Raw genomic sequence first — 22,884 nt, 5'->3', positions numbered from 1 at the left:
AGTAAACTGACTTTAATCAAAGAGGAATTAGGGCTGAGGGTCAGAAGAGTCAATGGTTCTCTGGCTGTGGCAGCAGCACCAAAGGAGGGAGTCCCAACTGTCATTTTAAGATGCACCATGATGCCCATGCCCCCAGTGTACAAAGACTTGTGGGACCCAAGGACAGATGCTGCCAGCTCCACACTGAATTCAACTGCTTCCCCACACCAGGGATAGCCTTTGTAGTAAACTTCCACACCACCGAGGATCTGGAGGATCTGGAGGAGGAAACAGTCAACTCAAAGCTAGCTACCAAGTGGCCTAGGTAACTGGGACCACGAGCCAGAGCTGGTCTTTCAATTGCCCCTCTTCTTTACTTGTACTAAGACTGATAGGAACCTCTCTCTTAGACTGTGGTCCTTGATACTTCAGTGCCAGCGCAAATTTTCCTTTTCAAGAGGACAGCTAGCTATTTGCACCTTCCCCTCATCCAAGACCTGGTACAGTTGTATTGACATGTGGGGCGTCACCCTGGGAAACTTACTTGCCAAGCACAAAGGCAGGCATGAGGGTTACTAGCTGTTCATGTGGGTAAGCAACATCTCACTAGTTTTTCTGTCCCTTGCACTTCCAATCTAAGAGACTGCATATCCTGGTGTCTATGTGGCAATGGGGTTAAGAAAATTAATGGGGAGTACAGTCATTTGTGGCCTCATAGGGGGTCCTCACCTCTCTGGGCTTCCATTTCACAATTCTGAGTTGGCTCAAGCTGGGACTGTGACTCTAGGGAATCAGGGGGTCCCCTTCCCTCCCTCCCTCCCAAATCAAGACTCATGCAAAACACTGGCAAATGAGCCAAGTTTACATGTCTAAATTTTATTTTCTCCAAGTCACAATGCCAATCACATATGTGCACCCTTTAAAACAGTAACAAACAAGAACAATACACATGGAGAAACTCTTGCAACAAAACACAGTGGACCAACAGAGACAACTGTCACAGTGTCTTAAGGTCTGGGAATCTGGGCATGTGGCCCACTGGCTTGAGGAGACATCTTCAGGTTTAAGGCAAAGGGAACAGCCTACAAAAGGCACAACCATCAGCCACCCCTGGAAGAATCTCTTAGTTGTTTCCTCCTTGGGGGTTACAGCTTGAGTGCCTCTTTCCCCTCCCACCCCTGTGACTCAGAGTGGTTAAGCCAGCTGTTGAAGAGAAGGAACAGAATTGGTGACATTACTTGGGGAGAGACACAGCTGCTACCTTCTCCCTCAGGTTCTGTAGAAGGACAGGGACAATGGCCAAGTTACCCCTGGCAGTCACAAGTGCTGCAGTAACAGGAATCTCTTCCAAAGAGGCAGCAGGGGAGTGGTTCAGCGCCATAGATAAGAAGGAAAGGAGGGAGGAGCCCTTGCCCTGAAAAGTGACTGGTTTCCTTAGGCTTTAGGCCCAGGTGTGGTATCCTGTCTGCAAGGACAGGAGTAAAACTTAGGAAAAACAAGGTAGTAACATCTAAAACACTTGTAGCAGGAAAGACATGGAGAAGAGCAATTGCAAAGGACAGGGAAGACCGCTGGCTGGGTAATATCTGCCTCTAGAGAGATGCATTGGTCCATAGCAACTGGAAGGGGTGTGGTAGAAAGGATGTAAAGAAAAGCAGAGCCCTCTAATTCCACTTACCTCAAAGACTGAGCCTTGAGGACTGTGTGAAGACATACCCCTAAGGTGCAAAGAGTCTCACTCCACCCTCCCTTTCTCACTAAAGCATCTAGTTTGCCATCTCTCCCCACTGTTGAGACTTTGCTCTTAGTAGAGAACTGAAGTCTACCAGAGTACAGAGACTGATGGAGGCCCAGAATTCTAAAAACTGAAGTCAAGAAGAAGGACTCCTACCACACACTTTGAGATCTTCACAACGGGACACTCTGTGCAGACAGCTATGTTTCCATAGGGTTAGAAGAGTTAAGAGAGTCCAAGTATACAATAACAAAGGCCAACCAAAAATGAAAGGCCAGCTCTTTGTAGACTTGGTGGGGGAAGACTGGCTGGTAAGGTCTCAATTATCTGGGATGCAGGGAAGAGCCAAAAGGGAACCCAGAGAAGCTAGCAAACCAGAGAATGAACTTGTTTCATTTAAAGGCAGAGAGAGAGAAAAGGGGCGGGGGGGGGGGGGCGGGGTTTAAAGGAATATTAATTTAAGAATAGCAAGCCAGGCTTTAAAAACGAACATCTTAGAAAACAAAACAGGATGGAGCTTCCCTGGGAGCAGCAGATGCTTGAATTTCCCAGGAGAAAGTGAAGAAGAGCAAAAGATGTGGGCTCCTAGATGTAGACTCAGAAGCCTGGGCTGTCTGGATCTCTGCTCCTCTGAGCACAGCCAACTCAAAGAAAGACTGAAAACGGGAGGAAGTCCACTTGTTTCTCCCTTTCTCCAACAGAGCCTATCCTCTGAGGAAGGCAGGGGTCCCCCCATTCAGCTGCTTGCTGGTAGGAGCCACCCTGTATCTTCGAAGCCCTCCTGGTAGTAGACAGCCGGTTGTTTTCTATCCTGGGTTCTCACCTCTGCTGTCCTGACAGGGGTGAGAAAAAGGGAAGAACCACCAAAGTGTTAGTGGACCTTTTGGGCATTTACAAGCTATTTTCAGAAAACCACATTTCTAAATAATGTATATTAAAGTAATATCCCTAAAACAAAACAAAACAACAAAACCCCCATGGTCTTTCTCCTCCACGACCTTTAGAACTGGCTCTGCTGTAACACCTCAAATTTAGATTTCCCCTTTCCTTAATAAGGAATGCCCTCCTGCATTTTTTCCTTCCAGCTTCCCAAATAAAATGCTACCAAATTAACAGTGGTTTCTACTCAACCCTGCTCAGTGCATTCATAAAACAAAGAAACTGGCAAATTTTGGGACTCCTCTAAGCCTCCCCCTGAGATATCCCATGATTACAACTTAGAGCATTAATTAGGTGACTGTTAAGCAAGTAAGCATAAGCATTAGTTTTAAGAATGTTCTGAGTCATATGAAGTTGTACACTTACTTTTATACGATGTTAGATTTAAAATATTCAGAAATTCATATTAACTGGAACCCCTGCTTACAACCTGAAATAAAAGTTGGAATTTGTTATCAGGTCATTATTATTTAAAAAAAAAAAAAAAGACCATTTTCCATAGAAACACACCCAGAAAAGGAGGGAAATCTGAAGAAAAGGAAAGCCCACTGAGGTCGGATGTGCCCTAAACATCCCTTGTTTAGAGCTCCTTCCCTAGGAGCTCTCATACCTCAGGTGGTGGGGGCTTGATGGTGACTGGCTGGGGAGTCCTCCGGGGTGGGGAGGGCTTTGGCTGCACCTGCTGCTGGGCGGGGTTATAGTAGGTCACCCCTCCATATACCTGCGATGGGGCCTGGGACCCCAATAAACAAGGAGAAGAAAAAGGAATTAATTCATCCAAACTATGATAAACAGGAAACATTATTCAGGCAAAAAAATAAGAGTATCGGGGAATTTATAAATCTCTAAGCTGCCCCCCTTTAAAATAATTATTCATTTCTGCCTTAATATGTCCTAATATGGTTCTTACTTCTTCAAAGTACTACCCAGCTTTCTCTAATTCCTACCATCAGCTGACAAATGGAAGAGACTGAGCTCAGTGGTGACACTCCAGATACCACATGGTGTCAACCTTCTGGGAGTTAAACAGTACAGGGAGGGGTAGGGCTGGTAAGTAGAATACAGCTTCATTATGCAGTTGAATAAATAGCAGACATGCCAACCTAAGACATACTAAAACACTTGAATGAAAAACATCATTAAAGAAATGGAAGAGAATAAACAGATGATGGGCATCACATAAGCTGCATTTCTAGCTCCTGACCACCAAGAGGCGTCCTGACACCACATGCAAATCAGTGGCATTGAAATGTTGTCTCCAATTCTTTGCGCATTCTCCTCATACTATATTCCTGTCTGATTTAAAGGATGTGTACTTAGGAAAATCTCATTAGCCATCTCACCTGCGTGTTAGGATATAGATGAGGCGGTGGGGGGGGAGGCAGTGCCCCTGGCGCATAAGGGTAACTGGGATTACCAAAGTTCATGACGCCTGGAGCAGAAAAGTAGGTAGGAGCAAGCAACTGCTGAGGCGGTGGCTGTCCTGGAGACATGGACACTGGTGGGGGATAGAGGCCTGGATTGGGCAGAGGCGCCGGTGTCTGGTGGGGATGTAAACCTGGACAAAAAGAAAACAAAAACTGAAATAAAAGGTAACACCATTTCCATGGGATGGCCTGGCTGGACTGCTCACCACAAACTGCTCAGGGTGGAAGTCCTCAGGATGGACCCAAGAGAAGTTTGTTGCCCAAGCAGCCAAAGTGGCCAGCTTCATTAGCAAGCAGCACAGAGCTCAGGAGGATGGGGTTTGTGAAGCCCCCAACACATATCCTCACGTACTGGAAGCATACAAGCAGAGGCACAAAGCTTACCTGGGTGGGGAAGGTGCATTTCTGGCTGCACAATCATGCCCTGAGGAGGCAGTGGGGCAGGGCTGTCACCATGGGTATAGATTGGTCCCTGGAACTGCACTGTAAGATATCACATTGGGACTCTCATAAACCCTCACTCTTCACATCACATGGACAAGTCTCCTTGTCCCCCACGCCCTTTGAAAAGATGTTCTCATTTCCATGTGAAGAAAACAGCAACCAGAGAATGTTTGTTAACCACAAGGAGAGGTCAGAAGGGAAATTCAGGAGGCAGGAGGCTGGTCTCTTAGTTCACTTCACCCTGCCAAGAAAGATACTCCAACAATAAAAATAAACTCACATGGATCATAGTAATGTCCCTCCATGATACTGATGTGCACAGGAGGGGCAGGGGGCTCCGGCACAGGTCTTTGCCGTTGAGATGAATAGCGTTTGGCTCGCCCACCCTGGACACCCTGAAATAAAGAAAGAGGTCTGAGCAAGAAGACTTCCAAAAGGCTGACTCTCGTATCATGTCCCACCCTCCTTTAGGTACTGCAAAACACTTACCTGGTACATGGCAGTGTTAAAAAAAGTATTTGCAAAAAGAATTGAAAAACCAATGAAAAGCATCAAGATCTAAACCCAAACCCTGTACCCTACATTTCGGGAGACCCAAATTAAAAGGGAAACATGCGAAAACTGACTTAGTTTAAACAGTGAACAAGCTGTGACATGCAACCCCCAACATGTGCCCCTTTCCCCCTTCTGTACCATTTCTTCCATCCGGTTAAACTGAGGTGGAGGTCCTGCTCCCATGTGTATGTGGTTGGGCATACCTGTAATACACCAAAAAAGTCACTGCTGCAGAGCAGACAGATGTGAATGGGACTCAAGATACCATCAAGAAAGTGACAGGCTGAAGAATCCCAACATGGGGAATGGCTTTCTTCCTTTAAACTAACAAAATTCCTTTTAAACTATCTCTGCTTCCTGTCAACTCCAGCATTTGGAAATTTGCCCCCACTGCCTGCCACCTTAATATAGCAATAAAACCTTTGAACATGAAAAAAAAAAAATTCAGTAATGCAATTCAGAAAATGCCAAGTTCAAAATCTTCCAATCAAGTATTTCCCTGCACAGAATCCCTGGGAGGTTATAATTAGCATATTACATTATCAAACATATTGAAAAATCTCAGCCCTGAAGTCTCTGAGCAACAACTAGAGAGGGGAGGATGTTCTAAATCTACCTGATTATTCCTGGCCACAGAAGTCTGGGCTAGAAGTATGGGAAGAGATTCCCCTCTGGCTGAAGATGACTCAGGACAAAAGGGAATGTTCTAGAGACTGTCTTCCAATGGTAATAAGGCATTGGTAGGAGAGTGTACTCCTCTAACCAAAGATCAACTCCAGGTCCAGTTTAGGCTACCCTGGTTTTCGGTGTTCAAAAATTACGCACACCACATAAGAATGCAGAAATTGCCAGTCCAAATGAGGATTTCCAATCTTTGAGCTCGAATTAGATTTCAGAAACTAAGGAAAAGATCCTCTGATCTATCTGACTGGAGGAAGAAAAAAAGGATCGGGGAGAGGGGTGGTAGACAGGTCCTAGTCACTAGCACTATGCTGTCCAACAGGATATCCACTAGCCACATGTAGTTATTTAAATTTCAATTAATTAAAATTAAAACTTCAGTTTCTCAGTCACTCTGGCCATATTACAAGTATTCAAAAGCACCATCAGTACAGAAAGTTCTACTGGGCAGCCTGGCTCTAGAAGACTGAGGAAATTAGAGAGGCTTTCCTTTCAAGAAGATTAGGAGATACTCATCCAAATTCAAATGCAGTTTCTGCCTTGAAACATTTAACCATTAGCTCAAATAATAAGAACACTGCCTTCTTCCACTTTTTCTACAGCGACTGGTAACGGATTCTGTACTCAGGAGCTCAGTATTGATGACTGATCAGTTAATAGTAAGCAAAGTAGTGGGGTAGTCTTGTGCAATAAATAAAACTGCTCTGAGGTTTTTGGATGAATATACCTATGAATCCATCTGTTCCTTGCAGTTAATGAAGATACTGTCAGACACCACATCCCTGAGAGACATAAGTCCCATGCCCCTAAGTCCAATGATATAAAGGGGAAAAAGCGAGTCACTATCCCTAAGGTACCTACCCCGAAGCTCACGTGATTGCAGGAATGAAGGCTGCCCTGGGCTCCAATTCTGTTCTGTTATATTTAGTTGTGCCACATCTTGTTCAAGTCCACCTGTAGTAGAATCCACTGGAGCCTCCCAGTTCCCAGTCTTAGCAGGCGGAGGAGGCGTAGTTTCTGGGACTGGAGGTGCTGGGGTCAGCCCTTCAGGTGGAGGGGGCACCTCCTCTGCAGCCTTGACTGCATCTCCAGCTTTGACCCTGGTTCTTCTTGCCCGGGAATAGGATTTCTTCTCAATAGGCCTGTCAGGAGCTGGTGGTGCAGTGTCAGGAGCAGGATTTGGTATCTCTGAGGCCGCCTCCTCCTTCTCAGGACTGCCAAGCACTTGAGCATCTGCTTCTGGAGATGGATCCCTTACTGGAGTCTGCTCCAGGCGCCGTGACCGGTAACTAGTCTCATGTTTAACAGTCTCACCAGACCGGCCAGCATGCTGCCCACCAGCTTCCACAGGCCTAAAACCAGCACAACCTTCCTTGAAGCCTCCAGATCGAGAGTAATTCCTGGCAGCAGACATGCGGCCAGTACCTGCAGCATTCCTGTTGATAAATGTCCTTGGTGGTAAGGTGCCCCCAGGACCCTGGTGGCGATGGGACTTATTTGGCCGCTCACCAATCCAGTTTGGATCTCTTTGTGGAGGACTCCCAAACCTGAACAAACGGAACAGAGAAATAACAAAAGGGACCACTAGAGACATAAACTGAGGGTCAGGGAGACTTCCCATATTCCTCACCCAATTACGGGCCAGAATAGCATTTTAAAAAGCAGAGTTTTTCTCCTGTAAATATCAATAGTGTAGGCTCCAAAATTTCCTCACCTGGGTTTCCGGATTCTTCGGGGTTTGATGTCATCAGGATTGTGAGCTGAGCGGATGTCATAGCCATAAAGAGCAATGAGCTCCTGTCGGGACTTTGGAGCCTGTTCATCTTCCCGAAACTTGTCATGCTCCCAGCGACCCTCATCCTTCCACAGCTTTCGCTGACGTCCCTTGGGTCTGGTTGAAACCAGGGAAAAGTGTCTTAGGTTGGCAGATTCTGCCAAGTAAAGATGTTCATGAAATAAACAGGGTTGGGCAGGGAAACAGTAGGAACTCAGGTATTCTCTCCATCTTCCCCGACAGGCTATACAAAACAGGCCTTCCAAAGGCAAGAGTGAATCACAGCACCTCAGGGCCTGCTGGGCTCAAATGTAACAGGAATAGAAATGAGGAGAGACTTCACTTCAAACTACTCAGCACTCTGGAAACATCTCTCTCCTATAAGGCCACCTATGCAAGTATTTCAAATCCCAGAGGTTCTGAGCCTCAGATTAAAGAAGGCAGTGGAAGTGTGGGTCTGGATCCCAGCTCTTCCACCAAGAGTTACTAAATATTCTAAGCCTTACTTTCCTCATTTGTACAAGAGGGATAATCACAGTACTTACCTTAAAATGTTGTGAATAGTAAATGAGATAATACAAGTAAAACACTTAGCAAAGTGCCTGGCATATATTTCAGTTGTAAGCACTACATACATACTAACATCCTACAGAGCAGTAGCAAGTGGCTGTTACCTGACTTCCTCCTCCTGAGTCTGCCCTCGAAGATCATGCTCAAAAAAGAGCCCTTTCCGGGGTATGTATGCTGGGTTCTTCCGATCTTCATCATCATCCAAATGCTTAGGGCCTTTTTTACCAACTTTGTTCTCCACAGGCTCTGTGCTCTCCTATCGGACAGATAAAGGACTCCTTACTCACTCCAAGGTTAAGAGCTCCTATTCCAGAACCCAAATGGAGGCCTTTGGTGGGTACTAACCTGTCCATCCCCACTTTGCCTCTCTCCAGTCACAGTGCCTTTGGTGTCAGGCTTTTCTTCTCCCTTCTCGTCTTTTGCTGAAGAATTAGCAGCATCATTGGCTTCTGATTTCAGCTCCACTTTGGAGTTTTCCTCTTCACTGTACTCCCCTTCATCACCCTGAAAAAAGTTTCCCTGTCAGCTGTGGAGATAAGATCTGAATGGTGTATTTTAAAATTTTCTATTTTTTTAAAAAATTTTCCATTCTTTAGGAAAACATTTTCTAACAAATTTTACTGTAATGTAAGAATTAAAAGCAAACACATCAATATTCTTACTAAAATTTCTAGAGAACAGAAACATTGTTAAACAAATTAAAAGCACATTAAAAAAATATATATACAGGGAATTCCCCGGCGGTCCAGTGGTTAGGACTCCATGCTCATGCTTTCACTGCCAAGGGCCTGGGTTCAATCCCTGGTCAGGGAACTGAGATCCCACAAGCGGTGCAGCGTGGCCAAAATATATATATATGTTTATATAGATTCCTGTAAGTTTTCCAGGAAGAAATGCAAGGAACTGTTAACAGCAGCAGCCTCTTTCATTCACTAAGCTTATTGTGATAATCATTTCATGATGTATGTCAAATCATTATGCTGTACACCTTAAACTTACACAGTGCTATATGTCAATTATACCTTAATAAAACTGGGAGAAAAAAAAAAACAAAAACCAAAAACAGTGGCAGCCTCTGGGGAAGAAGCCCAGGGGATACGGATGGGAGGCTCTAAGTGTCTAGCACACAGAAGGAGCTTTATCTTTGTTGATAATTTCTCTCCCTCTCAATGAACTGTCTCTTAAACATGCAGTGCCTAATAACTACACTCTAACTCAAGTTGTTAATTCTCTCATCTCAAAATGGCTTAGAACAGAGATTCCCAACCTTTTAGATTATGTGAACCCCTTTTTAGGATCTAAAATTTTCATGGGTCCCCATGAGACAATAGTTTAGTATAGTATCCACAAATTGAGAAAACATGTAATGACAAACAACTGCTATACATTCAATAATACTTTTAAATACATTAATATTTTATTAATTCATATATATATTCAATAATAGTAGTACATAAAGGTGGGAGATGTTGATTTGGTGTACAGATAATGAGAACACAGCTAGTGAATTTGCAGCCCTTTATAATAACTCCATGATTTCCCAAGGCACTATTACTCTCAAGTTGGGAAACAGTGGCTTACATTTTTTATGTCTATGATATAAATACTAAATTTTCTGTAGCATGAGAGCCCCTTAGCCAACAACTCTGTCCAGAATGATAAAATTATAAAATTTTGACTTGGAAAACTTTAGAAGAACTTGTACAATCACTGCACCTGAGAAATGAAAAAAATTAAAGCCCAAATGCTCTCTCTCCTCTCCACTTTCTTCCCTCTCTTAGCACAGCAAGATTGGATAATCCAATCAATTATACTTCAATTAAAACAAACAAACAAACAAAAAACAACCGGATAATCCTGCTTGTGACATAGAAAGTGTTAGGTCTGTCCATACAAAGAAGGGTCCCTTAGGCCATCCTTTAAATAGGGGCCACTAGAAAGGGTTAGGCAATAGAGGTGTAGCTAGTTCTAGGTAGGGAAAGGGAGCAGCTAAGGCTCCTGCTAAAGGGGCTGGCTTTAGACTAAAGTTACTCTCATATCCTTGTCCTTCCAAGATTTGGACCTAAGGAGGCAGGGCTATAGGCAGGGGAGGTAGGTTTAGAGACCTATGAGGACACAAAGAAATGGATTCAAGGGAAGGTGGTTTAGTCCCCACTGCTGGGTTAACATGTAAGGGTACCAATATACCTCTGCCCCCCTGGTAGATTCGTGTACACTGGTCTCTTATTCTCCTACTGGGTCTGACACTCAGTCTGTACCAGACCCTCTCCTGACTCCAGGTCCAGGATGGCCTCAGGAATCTGATCAAAGATCCTCACTGAGATTCCTGACGAAACAAGAAGCTCTCAAGCTCTAAGTCTCTGACCTTTTTTCAGATAGGGCTGCGATTGCCTGACTGGCCCAGACAAGTCAATTAATTCCCTTTCCCCTTTATTCCCTGCTCAGCATCAGGGTATTTCAGCCTCTAAGTGTTTTGGGTTAGGAGTCCCAGAAAGGTGACACTGCTATGAAACCACAGAGTTCAGGGAGACTGCTTGACCACACCCACACTATGAGAACCACGCCTTTACCTGCAGCTTTTTAACAACCAAGTACCCTTGATTCTTCCCATTTCCCCTCAATCACAAGTAGTTTTCTCTCCTCTTGAGTTGGGAATAGGTGGGTGGTAATCATTCAGTTCTTTCCTTGGTCCTATGTTCCCTTCAGGTTCTGTAGCAGAAATTGCAAGAATCTTGCTTGGGGGACCTCCCTGGTGGTCCAGTGGCTAAGACTCCACATTCCCAATGCAGGGGGCCCAGGTTCGAGTCCTGGTCAGGGAACTAGATGCCACATGCCACAACTAAGACCTGGCGCAGCAAATAAATCAATATTCAAAAAAAATAATAATAATAATAATAAAAATAATAATAAAGATTTCATCTTTAAAAAAAAAAGTCTTGCTTGGTGTGTATGTGACCTTAATTCACTACTCCCCCCCACCCCAACAATGACTGAATTCAAACACCTTAAAATAGTATCAGCATGATTAATGAGAGAACTTTGTTTTATGCTCTATCCCCTCTTAGTCTGTGGTGGAATGTCAAATGAGGCAACTCTTTTATTCCAAATGAGAAACTAATTTTGTTTCCAGGGCAGGACAGAAAGATACAAATAGCACAGTGCTGAGGAGACTCCAAATTAGCATCAAAGTCTGGTATAATGGAAGCCAAGGTGCTACCCTAGAGTCAAGCTTCTTCAGCTATGGGCTGACATCAAAACCCTTTCCCCTAGTGCTGACTCTCCCATTCAGTGAACACGCTTCCAAACCCTAAAGCCTAGCTCTCCACTGAAGCAACTGCTTCCCTGGCAGAATTCTCATGCAAACGTTTTAGCTCATTTTTCCATTCCCCACATATTTCAGAGGAAGAGGTCGAGCTGGTATCTTCCTCATTCTCAATGTCTCTTCCAGATCTAACTCTTCTGCCTCATTTAAAAAAATTTTTAATTTTTATTGTTTTTATTACTTATTGAAGAATAGTTGAATTATAATGTGCTAATTACTGCTGTACAGAGAAGTGACTCAGTTATACATATATAAACATTCTTTTTCCTATTCTTTTCCATTATGGTTTATCACAGGATACTGAATATAGTTCCCTGTGCTATACAGTAAGATCTTGTTAATCCATTCTATATATACCAGTTTGTATCTGCTACTCCCAACTCCACCTCATTTTAAACTGCTGCTTCTCTGAGGCTCCTATCACCTAGCTATACCCTGCTTCTCGAAAGTTCAGATTACATCACTTCACTTTTATGAAAGACCTACAGTAGCACTTGTTTTCACAAACTGAAAGAAGCTTCAAGAGAATTTTTGTTTTAAGAAAAAAGGCAAAAGTGAAAACTGTACTCAGTGTTTTGTTTTGCAGTGAGCTGTCATATTGGCAGCTCCACACCCCAAGCAGAAAGAGTGGCACCACCAAGCTCCTGCCCTGGGAACTACACTCGGCCTCTCAGCATCAAGCTGCCACAGCTTTGAACTGTGTCTGTGAGCATCCGCGCTTTATGTCTATTTATTTTCTGCATCCCTTGGCAAGATGTGTCCTAAGGTAATTGCTTCTTTGCTTTAAGCCATTTCAGCTTACGAAAGGTTTCACAGGGACGCTCTATCAGACCAAGGGGGAAACCTGTACCTCTATGCCTCTGCCTGGGTCCACCTTGTCGTTAATTTGAAGACTATGGCAAGGAGCTCACAGTTTTCACCTCCATTTTAGTCATCCACTTCCATGTACACACTTCAGACCAGTCTTACCTGGAACTGCTATATACATTTTTTTTTTTTTAAGTAAACCTGATCTTTTAAAAATCTTAAATTTAAACAGCCCAGACTTTGATCAAAACTGTCACATGGGGGACTTCCTTGGTGGCGCAGTGGTTAAGCATCTGCCTGCCAATGCAGGGGGCACGGGTTCGAGCCCTGGTCTGGGAAGATCCCACATGCCCTGGAGCAACTAAGCCCGTGCGCCACAACTACTGAGCCTGCACTCTAGAGCCCGCGAGCCACAACCACTGAGCCCACGAGCCACAACTACTGAAGCCCGTGCGCCTAGAGCCCGTGCTCTGCAACAAGAGAAGCCACCACAATGAGAAGCACTGCACCGCAATGAAGAGTAGCCCCCGCTCGCCGCAACTAGAGAAAGCCCGCGGGCAACAACAAACACCCAACGCAGCCAAAAATATATATATAAATAAATAAATTCATTAAAAAAAAAAAAAGCCACATGGAAAAGAATGAAGTTAGACTCCTCACCCTCACCTCACCCCTTATAAAAAATTAACTCAAAATGGATGAAAGACCTAAAATATAAGAGCCAAAACTATAAAATTCTTAGAAGAAAACATGACTTTGCATTTGGCATGGATTCAGCAAAAGCTTCTTTGATATGACACCAAACACACAGCAACAAGAGAAAAAACAGATATATTGGACTTCATCAACACTGAAACCTTACACCATCAAGAAAGTGGAAAGACAACACACAGAATGGGAAAAAGTATTTGTAAATCATATATCTGATAAGAAACTTATACCTAGAATATATAAAGAACTCTTACAACTCAATGATAAAAAAAAAAACCCAATTAAAAAAAGGACAAGGTATCTGAATAGCCACTTCTTCTAGGAAGATACACGAACAGCCAATAAACACAAGAAATAATGCTCAACATCATTACTCATCAGGGAAATACAAATCAAAATGAGATACCATTTCATACCTACTAGGATGGCTGGAATCAAAAAATCAAGACAATAATAAGTGCTGTTGAGAATGTGGAGAAACTGGAATTCCCATACATTGCTGCTGAGAATGTAAAATGGTGCAGCTGCTTTGGAAAACAGTTTGACAATTCCTCAAACAATTAAACAGTTACCACATGACTCAGCAACTCCATTCCTAGGTACATAACCAAGAGAAATGAAAACATACAACCACACAAAAACTTGTACACTAATGTTTACAGCAGCATTATTCATAATAAAAAAACAGAAACTCAAGGGTCCATCAATGGATGAATGGATAAACAAAATGTGGTATATCCATACAATGTAGTATTATTCAGTCATAAAAAGGAATGAAGTACAGGGGACTTCCCTGGTGGTCCAGTGGTAAAGAATCTGACTTCCAATGCAGGGGACATGGGTTTGATCCCTGGTCAGGGAACTAAGATCCCACATACCACAGGGCAACTAAGCCAGCACGCCACAACTACTGAGCTCATGCACCTCAACAAGAGCGCCTGTGTGCCACAACTACGGAGCCCACATGCCACAACTAGAGAGAAAATCCGCACACCACAACTAGAGAGAAGCCCGCACACCGCAAACAAAAATCCCACATGCCTCAACAGAGACCCCGCATGACGCAACTAGCAGCCAAAAAAAAAAAAAAAAAAAGGAATGAAGTACTGATACATGCTACAATTTGGATGAAAACCTTGGAAACATTATGCTAAGTGAAAGAAGCCAGTCATATTATATTATGTTGCCATATAATATATGATTCCATTCATACAGAAGGCCAGAATAGGGAAATCTCTAGACACAGAAAGTAGATTTGTGGTTGCTTAGGGCTGGAGCGAATGAGGATGGAGGAACTGTGGGGGGCAAGTGACAGCTAAAGGGTACAGAATTTCTTTTTTTTTTTTTTTAAGATTTTTTTGATGTGGACCTTTTTTTTTTTTTTTTTAAATTTTGTTTATTTATTTTTTGGCTGTGTTGGGTCTCTGTTGCTTCACGCGGGCTTTCTCTGTTTGCAGCGAGCAGGGGCTACTCTTCATTGCGGTGCATGGGCTTCTCATTGTGGTGGCTTCTCTTGGTCAGCACAGGCTCTAGGTGCATGGGCTTCAGTAGTTGAGGCGCGCAGGCTCAGCAGTTGTGGCACACGGGCTTAGCTGCTCCGTGGCACGTGGGATCTTCCCGGACCAGGGATCGAACCCATGTCCCCTGCATTGGTAGACGGATTCTTAACCACTGCACCACCAGGGAAGTCCCCAGAATTTCCTTTTGAAGTGATGAAAATGTTCTCAAACTGACTGTGGTAATGGTCACACATACCTGTATATACTAAAAACTATAGAACTGTACACTTTAAAGGAGTAAGTTGAATGGCACATAAATTATATCTCAATAAAGCTGTTAAAAAAAAAAACAAAAACAAAAAACCCTGTTATTCCTGTTCTTTCTCAGTTACTCCTTTACTCTCTAGTCTCCAATTTCTTAAGACATCCACTCCCTTGACATTTCTACCTTTTCCCTACAGATCAGTCCTTTCCCACATTCACTTTGCTCTCACCTCTGTGACCCCTTCATTTCAATCACTACTAGTAATTCCCTCAAGTCCCCTACTCCCATGTGCCCAAGACTGGATCAACTAACTGTCTGCTTTTTCTAAGCTTACAACCAGACTTCTGATCATCACTAAAGGGAGTTTAAAAAAAAAAAAAATCATACAACTTCACCCATCAGTGCCACCTCCAACCTCAACTACTCAAACTTCCTTTAGTCTCACAATTCCTACACTGCCCTTCCACCAACAACCATTCTTTACGTTTTTCCTTCTATTTCACAAGGAAAACAAAACGAAGAGCACACCAGCTTCCTCCCCATATACCTTTCCTTCCCACTTCTCTATAATTACAATGGAAGACGTTTTTCTTGTCTGTTTCCTATTTCTTCTCATGTACTCAGTCAAGGACACCAATACACGCATTACCTATCCCCTCCCTGTTCTCTCCCTTTCTACTGATTTCTTCAACCTTTAGCCATACTTTATTCTCCAACTTAAAAAATAACACCAAACCCTCTCTTGACGTTAGAGCCTTCTTTCCAGCTACCAGCTCTCTAGCCTCCCCTTCATAGGCTAATTTCTTTAAAAAATTTTCTTGGAGGATTCTGGGGAAATGGCAGCAGCATAGTTTTTGATCTCTTCAAATCTCCACATGAAACGGGAGCAAGATCAAAACCCTCTGGATAACATTTACAACAAAACTAGGTTGCAAGCTATCCCCCAGGACCCAAAATATAAGCACATAAGAGCAAAGCATCAACAGCCACAAGACCTGCATCAGATTGGTATCAGTGCTGGAAAAAGCAGAGAGCACTAAATGGACCTGAAAACAGGAGAACCCTGAACTAGTCAATAGGTAGTCAAAAGAAAGCAAAACTGAGAATAACAGTTGAAACCAGAAAGGGTTTTACTGTCTCCAATAGAATGTGAGTTTAAGGGTCCTGCAGTAAGAAGGTCTGAAAGGGTTAGAGCAGTGTAACCCTTTTGAAATCTTAAAACCAATCTGGCTGCCAGGGCCCCCTCTAGGAGAGTAACACACTGAAGATAAAACTGTTGAGAAGAGAATCAAATTCAGCAGAAGAGGGATAAAAGGAATGAAGGAAAGAGAAGGTCCAAAACACATTAGAGAAGGGAACAAAAGCAGGAAATCTCAGAAGGCAAGCCACCATATATTTTTTTTAACACTACAGAAAAACAACTGAAGAGGGAGCTCTATGAAGTTAGAAAAAGTTACTCTGAGCCGCACTTCCTTCGAAAAGATCAGGAAAACTAATTTTTAAAATCAACAAAGGAAAAATACAGAGATCAAATCCCACATAAACTTGCTATGAGAAAAAAAAATAAGTAGAATAGCATTCCTACAATGAAAGCATGCCAGAAAGACATGCATATCATATCAAAATTGTAACTTCTATTTCAAAATGAGCAAAAAAGACATTAATATTATATAAGGCATGAAAGAACATCAGTCAGAATTAGAAAAATCCAAAAATGAAATGAAAGAACTCATTCATTCAAAGGAAGATATCAGAAATTAAAAAAAAAAATTCATTTCAAATACAAAGTCTAAAACTAGAAGGAACACAAACAAGCGTGGATAAACACAACAATAATGCCTTATGAGAAATTAAAAGTGAAAAGGAAGAAAATATTTAAAAATCAACAGAAAATGAAGAAACAGATATAAAGGATTACAGAGAAAGGGTCAAACACTGAAGACAGGAAAAGAATATTGGGATAGAAGTTCCATGACATACTGTAGAGCACATCTCATACCTATGAACACTGATCCAGAATGACCAACTCCAGGACAAGTTCTAATAAATTTACTGGACCCTAAAGAAAATATACTGGGAATACCTAGACAAAAATAGCAAGTGACTTATAAGGGAAAGAAAATCAGGTGTTCATTAGTCAGTTCCGTGCAAGATAAAAGCTTTGGGTCACACTGGTATTTTTCCAAGGATATCATGGAAAGACAATTTGCAAGAAATACAAAGGACAGAGAGAGCATGCTAAATTGTACTATGAATGAGTGACCATCAAAATCTTTTCAATGGATACACTGTAAAGAAAACAAAGGGATGAAAAACTAAACTGTAGACTAAGAGATAGATCAAAATTTAAGAAATAGGCAAGACTAAAGTGTTGCATCTAGGTATATACAGTTAGTAATCAACAAGAAATTCAAGCAAGTAACAGATTACAATGAAAGGCAAGATGTCAAGTCTACTTCTCTAATCTAGACAAGTGCTGTCCAACAGATCTTTCTGGGATGATGGAAATGTTTTTATCTATGCACATGTGGCTACTGAGTACTTAAAATGTAGTTACTGCAACTGAGGAGCTGAAACTTTAAGTTTAATTAATTTAAATAGCCACATTTGGCTGGTGACTACCCTATCTGACAGAACAGAACTACACCTCTCTCTTAAATTTCAGACAATATATACTAGGTATTGCCACATCAAAGTCCCACATGTTCCTCAATCTCAAAACATCCAAAACTTAACCCAAACACTGTCCTTCCTAAAATCTCCTCCCCCTGTGGTCCGTTTCTTAGTGAATAACACCATTCATCAACCTGGGCATCCCTTTGACTCCTCCTTAATTCAGGCTCCACATTCAATCAATCAAGAAGTTCTATTAGTATCACCGAAATATCTCTCAAATCTATGTCTTGCCAGTGCCACTGCCATGTCTTTTCTTTAGGGCACCATCACGCTCCTTGGACTATCCTAATAACCTTTTAACAGCTCTGTCTCCAGTCTTGCCTCATCCACAATTCATCCTCCACACTTAAGCCTCCAACAGCCTTTCTTTCTTTGCTGTTAGAGTAACATCCAAACTCATTTATACACAGAATGGTACACTCCTATAAAGTCACAATCACCAAACCTCACTGAACACTCCATACTGCCTGGCAGTCTTTCTGATGTTTCTGTTCTCTAGTGACTACAGCAAACATTCCTCACTCCAAAACCTCTTATCTCCTTTTTACTCTTTGCAGATAACTTTACCATTGACTTCAAAGAAAATAAATCATCTCATCAATCACCACATTCTGTCAATTCCATAGCCTAAATAACTGTCAGTGCTGTCCACTTCTATTTTCACTGCCACCACTCCACTCCATGCCACACTTACTACTTTCCTAGACTTCCACAGTAGCTTTCTTAACTAGCTTTTCTGTCTCTAATCTTGCTCCCTTCAGATCAACTCTCCCCACTGCACACAAAATAATGGTTATAAAAATAATAATTCTAAAATATTACTGTGACTCAACCTGGGATCTTGTTAACATACAAATGTCTGAATCTTCCCTCCCTCTGCAAGATTGTTTCAGTAGGATTTTTCCACGTAGGTGTTCCCTGGATCTGACAAACACTGCTTTAAAATTTAAGTCTAATTCATAACCTGTATCACACTCTTGTTTAAAACCCTGGTACACTTTTTTACTTCCTTAGAATAAAATCCAAATAGTTTTCAGCCTGGCTTATAAAGTACTTTAAAATTTGGACTGAGATTCATCCTTACCACCAGTCGTACTAAACTCTTCATATCCTCCAACTCACCATGCAGTCCATCCCTTCTAGACCTTCTTTCCACACTGTTCCCTCTGCTTAGAAAATTCTACCTGGCTAACTCCTATTCACCCTTCAGGTCTCTATTTGAACATTCGCTCCTGTAAACATTTCCAAACACCCTAAACCCAGTTAGTTGCCCCTGCTATGTGCTCCCAAAGCACCTTATGTTTCCAATACCATGGCATTTACCAAACATTATTGTAATTACTTAGTTAACTGTCTATATTTTCCCCCTCTGACCTGGAATGTACTGCTAAATTCCATGAGGGCAGAACCATGCCTGTCTTTTATTCCAGTGCCTAGTACAGCTCCTGGCACTGAGCAGGCACTTAATAAAGAGAAGGAACAAGTAATCCCTGCATGATCTGGCCCCTACTCACTAATATGCCCTTATTTCTTGTATCCATCCTGTCCCAACAATGTTCCAGCCACACCAAACTACTTTCAAGTTTCCAAATATTTAATCTTCTCTCCTGTCTCTGGGCTTTTGTAGCGGTTGTTCCCTCTGCCTAGAACATGGTTTGCCTGGCTAACTCCAATTCATTCTCCTCTGACTGCCTAAGATGGACTCAGTACCGGGCCATTAACACCCTACTTAACCCTATCCCCGAGCAGTTGTCACCAAGTCCTATGATTGCCTCAATGTTTGTCTGACTTCCTTACTAAGTTGTAAGATTCCTAAAGATAGGAACTTTGTTACACTGTTCACTGTTGCATCTCCAGGGCTTAATGGAAAGTCTAATATGTAGCAACAGTTCTATAAAATTTATAGAATGAACCTTTGATCCACAATCCAATTCCTCCTTATATCTCAGGGCTCTGTTCAACAACTCCAGGGAACAAAGAGCCATTCTGATAGCGTCTCTAGTAGTTTATTCAATCAAAACAAGTAAGTTCACAAACGTTTGGCTTAGGGAAACTTTCTGCTAAAGACAGAAAACCTTATCCATAAACTGAGAAATGTTTCTGACACAAACCACTCAGAATCCTACCCTTTTAAGGTCTTCAGATATACTCAGAAAAAATATCCAACTGGCTGGCTTCACTACCTAGGCATCATGAAATGGAGTGTCAAACAACCTGTAAAGGGCTTCAGAATGTTCTCATTCTCTTATTTAGAACCTTATTTCCTTTAGACAGGGTGAAAAGCCAGCTATTAACAGTGTAACACATGTGGCCTGAAGAGGCTTACACCAAGCTTCCCTCCCTATAACTGAACAAGACCCTTTATAATAGTTTTTCAGAAGCACAAATGAAGAATGCACAAGAGGAGTAACAAGTAGGTGATGGTACTTTTGAACCACAGGTGTGTACAGTTTTTAAAATACATTTTCCAACCTACACCATAGGAAAAAGAAACTATCACACTCACTTCTGAGTCTTCTGCACTTTCATAATCCGAGAGAACAGCTGAAAGAAAACGGAAACATGTAAAGAAAAAAAATTCAACACAAATTATTATAATTACATCTCCTGACTGCCTGTTGCGGATCAAGCTAAAGCTCTCATTTAATTCTGACTTCAACCTATGAGGAAGATAAAATTACAGTCCCCATATACAGATTGAAAACAGGTTCAAAGAGTGACTTCGACTTTCCCAGGATCATACTGCTAAAACGTATGCTTTTAAGCTCTATGCTACAAAGAGCCACTTTGTGGCACCCTCCCCCAAATCCTTAACAGTCTGAGAGGATGTCAATTGCTGGAAACGGCTGACCTGAGTTTATGGGCAAATAACTCTGTCAGGATGCTACTCACCATCGCCCTCGATGCCATCTTCACTCTCCTGAAGGAAAGGAAAAGACATGGGTTAGTTCTGTGACTTCCAGAGGGTGAGAGCTGAAAACTGAACACAAAATGGTTGGAAAGGGAGACGAGGAAAGGTACATCTTTAACAAGTAGCATCCGAAGGAGGTCCCGTCTATTCACCTCCAGTCCCAATTTCTGAATAAACATCCACTTCCCATCCGCAGCAGCTCTGCCCTCCCCCCACAAACCGCTCCTCCTCGCTTGGGGCTCCGGAGGCAAACCGCACTGGGATAGCTCTCTCCTCGAACACGTTACGCCTCAGCAGCTACCATTAACTCCCAGCCTCCCATCTTCACCTACACCCCGCCCGCCCCCCGGCCCGCCCCGCCCGCGCGCACTCACACACTCCGACTCCTCAGCGCTCTTGGCGCCCCCGCTCTCCACCCGCCGCAGATGAAGGGCCCCGGCTCGGCCTCCGCGCTGCGAAAGCACAGAGCCACTGCCGCCGCCTCCAGCGCTACCGCTGCAGCTCCCGCCGCCCCGCGCCGGGGAACCGCCGCTGTCTGAGCCGGAAGCACCAGATTCTTCGTCCTCGGTGTCCTGCGAAGCGCGCTGCCGCCGCCGATCCGCCATCTTACGGAGAACGGCCGCCGCCGGCCGCCTCCTGACGTACCCCGCCCGTCGCAGGGGCTGCCGGGAGGCTCGAGACCTGGTCCCAGCATGCTTCACTTGCGGCGCTGGTTGCCCTGCTCTTCAGCGGGAGGCGCTGGGGGCGGGGCTGGCGCGCTGCGGCAAGTTTGCGGGCGAGCGGGATTGCGTAAAGCGGTGACGTAGGGGGCGTGGCGCGGCCCCTGACTTCCCCCGGTAGGGCACCGGGCGAGGGGAGTTGCATTCGGGCAGCCTCCTTCGGCTCCACGCTCGGCCATCTTGGGCTTTCCGAGTGGATATCTTTGACCTGTCACAGCTTCACTGCGGCATTGGAGTTGTTTCATGATTTTCTTTTTCGTTTCTACCTATGTTTGAAGCAGATCGTTTGACTGAATTCGTTTGCTTGGTAAAATCACGAATCAAGGGAAACCTCTGAAGCCGTTGTGCTGCATCAGATTTGTTAACACCAGCCCATTTTAAGCTAAAGGGCGGAGGAGGAACCAGTTGTTCGTAGTGAAGCCCGAGGATTTAGTGTTGCAGCACTACAGTGTTTTCCCTGTATTCTCATTTCCTCTTCCCCCTTCACGTGTCTTCCCACCCCAGCCATCACCTCTCCCAAAGTGCAGGCTGGTATGATGGTAATCTTACCAAGATTTAGAACCGATTTAAAAAAAGATAATCATAGGAACGGGCATTTGGTTCAATAACCTGACATGATTTCCTTCTTGTTAAGGGCATGCCAGACGGGTAAATGAGGGAATGCTGAGATTTTGGCAACACATTTTTCAGCAATGAAAAAAATCGGTATGTTTGTTTTGTACCATAATAAAAACATATAAGAAGCGTAAGCTATTAGTGCACCTACGGGAGTACACATTTTAATAATACACACCAGAGAAAGGTCACTATCATAGCACAGGATTCTGTCCTGTGTAATGCTTTTACAAATGCTATGTTTGATACTGATGTTTATCAAATTTATAGACAATATGAAACTAGAAGGTATTCTGAATGCCTTCAGAGATATAATCAGGATCCAAACAGATCTCAACTGGTTAAACAAGTGGTCAAATGTGACAACTTGTAAATACAGCTCCAGAAACCAACTGCCCGAGTTCAAAATGGAGGATGTGTGATTTAATAAGTTAACAGAAAGAAAAAAAAAAAGACCAAGAGGATCCTATCTCAAAGTAAATTGATATAGTAAAGCTGCCAAGTTTAGTGTCTAAATAAGGAAAGTAATAGTCTGCCACTTTGCCTTTCAGTTGTTTGATCTGGATTCAATTTTTTTTTTTTATAAATTTATTTATTTATTTTTGGCTGCGTTGGGTCTTTGTTGCTGTGCATGGGCTTTCTCTAGTTGCGGCGAGCGGGGTCTACTCTTCATTGCGGTTTGCGGGCTTCTCATTGCGGTGGCTTCTCTTGTTGTGGAGCACGGGCTCTAGGTGCGCGGGCTCAGTAGTTGTGGCTCGCCGGCTCTAGGGCGCAGGCTCAGTATTTGTGGTGCACGGGCTTAGTTGCTCCGTGGCATGTGGGATCTTCCCGGACCAGGGCTCGAACCCGTGTCCCCTGCGTTGGCAGGCAGATTCTTAACCACTGCACCACCAGGGAAGCCCCTGGATTCAATTTTTTTTTTTTTTTAATTTATATATATATTTTTGGCTGTGTTGGGTCTTCGTTTCTGTGCAAGGGCTTTCTCTAGTTGCGGCAAGCGGGGGCCACTCCTCATCACGGTGCGCGGGCCTCTCACTGTCGCGGCCTCTCTTTGTTGCGGAGCACAAGCTGCAGACGCGCAGGCTCAGTGGTTGTGGCTCACGGGCCCACTTGCTCCGCGGCATGTGGGATCTTCCCAGACCAGGGCTCGAACCCGTGTCCCCTGCATTGGCATGCAGATTCTCAACCGCTGCGCCACCAGGGAAGCCCTGGATTCAATTTTTAAATGGACATGAGCAAATTGTTCACTCATCCA

The 22,884-nt window shown here is 43.4% G+C and overlaps 1 protein-coding gene across 2 annotated transcripts; it reads right to left on the bottom strand.

Annotated features, from left to right (window-relative positions):
* Positions 1–835: 835 nt before the first annotated feature.
* On the bottom strand, positions 836–20,969 carry CASC3 (CASC3 exon junction complex subunit). Of its 2 annotated transcripts, XM_082441139.1 has the most exons (14): positions 20,670–20,944; positions 20,277–20,304; positions 19,891–19,928; positions 8,450–8,608; positions 8,209–8,360; positions 7,475–7,651; positions 6,622–7,307; positions 5,218–5,282; positions 4,805–4,919; positions 4,465–4,563; positions 3,997–4,211; positions 3,264–3,386; positions 3,020–3,083; positions 836–2,547 (listed from the first exon to the last, which is right to left on the bottom strand). In XM_082441139.1, the coding sequence occupies exons 1-13, from the start codon at positions 20,898–20,900 to the stop codon at positions 3,060–3,062; spliced, it is 2,112 nt and encodes a 703-aa protein (XP_082297265.1). In that variant the 5' UTR covers positions 20,901–20,944; the 3' UTR covers positions 836–2,547; positions 3,020–3,059. The 2 variants fall into 2 exon arrangements, with proteins under 2 accessions (XP_082297265.1, XP_082297266.1); XM_082441140.1 differs by lacking the exon at positions 4,465–4,563 and having other exon boundaries at positions 20,670–20,969.
* Positions 20,970–22,884: the final 1,915 nt, after the last annotated feature.

The sequence above is a fragment of the Balaenoptera physalus genome (genome assembly GCF_965194825.1).
Source record: "Balaenoptera physalus genome assembly, chromosome: 20".
In the NCBI taxonomy this organism is placed as follows: Eukaryota; Metazoa; Chordata; class Mammalia; order Artiodactyla; family Balaenopteridae; genus Balaenoptera; species Balaenoptera physalus.
Note: the sequence above shows the minus strand (reverse complement) of the source record. Positions and strands in the feature narration are given on the sequence as shown.

What these genes read in the sequence shown, in the direction of transcription:
- CASC3 (XM_082441139.1), bottom strand. Translation starts at nt 20,900, where the DNA reads ATGGCGGATCGGCGGCGGCAGCGCGCTTCGCAGGACACCGAGGACGAA. An exon ending in AGATGGCATCGAGGGCGATG is followed by an intron (nt 19,929 to 20,276) that starts GTGAGTAGCATC and finishes GTTTTCTTTCAG; the next exon opens with CTGTTCTCTCGGATTATGAA. An exon ending in GGCAAAGTGGGGATGGACAG is followed by an intron (nt 8,361 to 8,449) that starts GTTAGTACCCAC and finishes TCTGTCCGATAG; the next exon opens with GAGAGCACAGAGCCTGTGGA.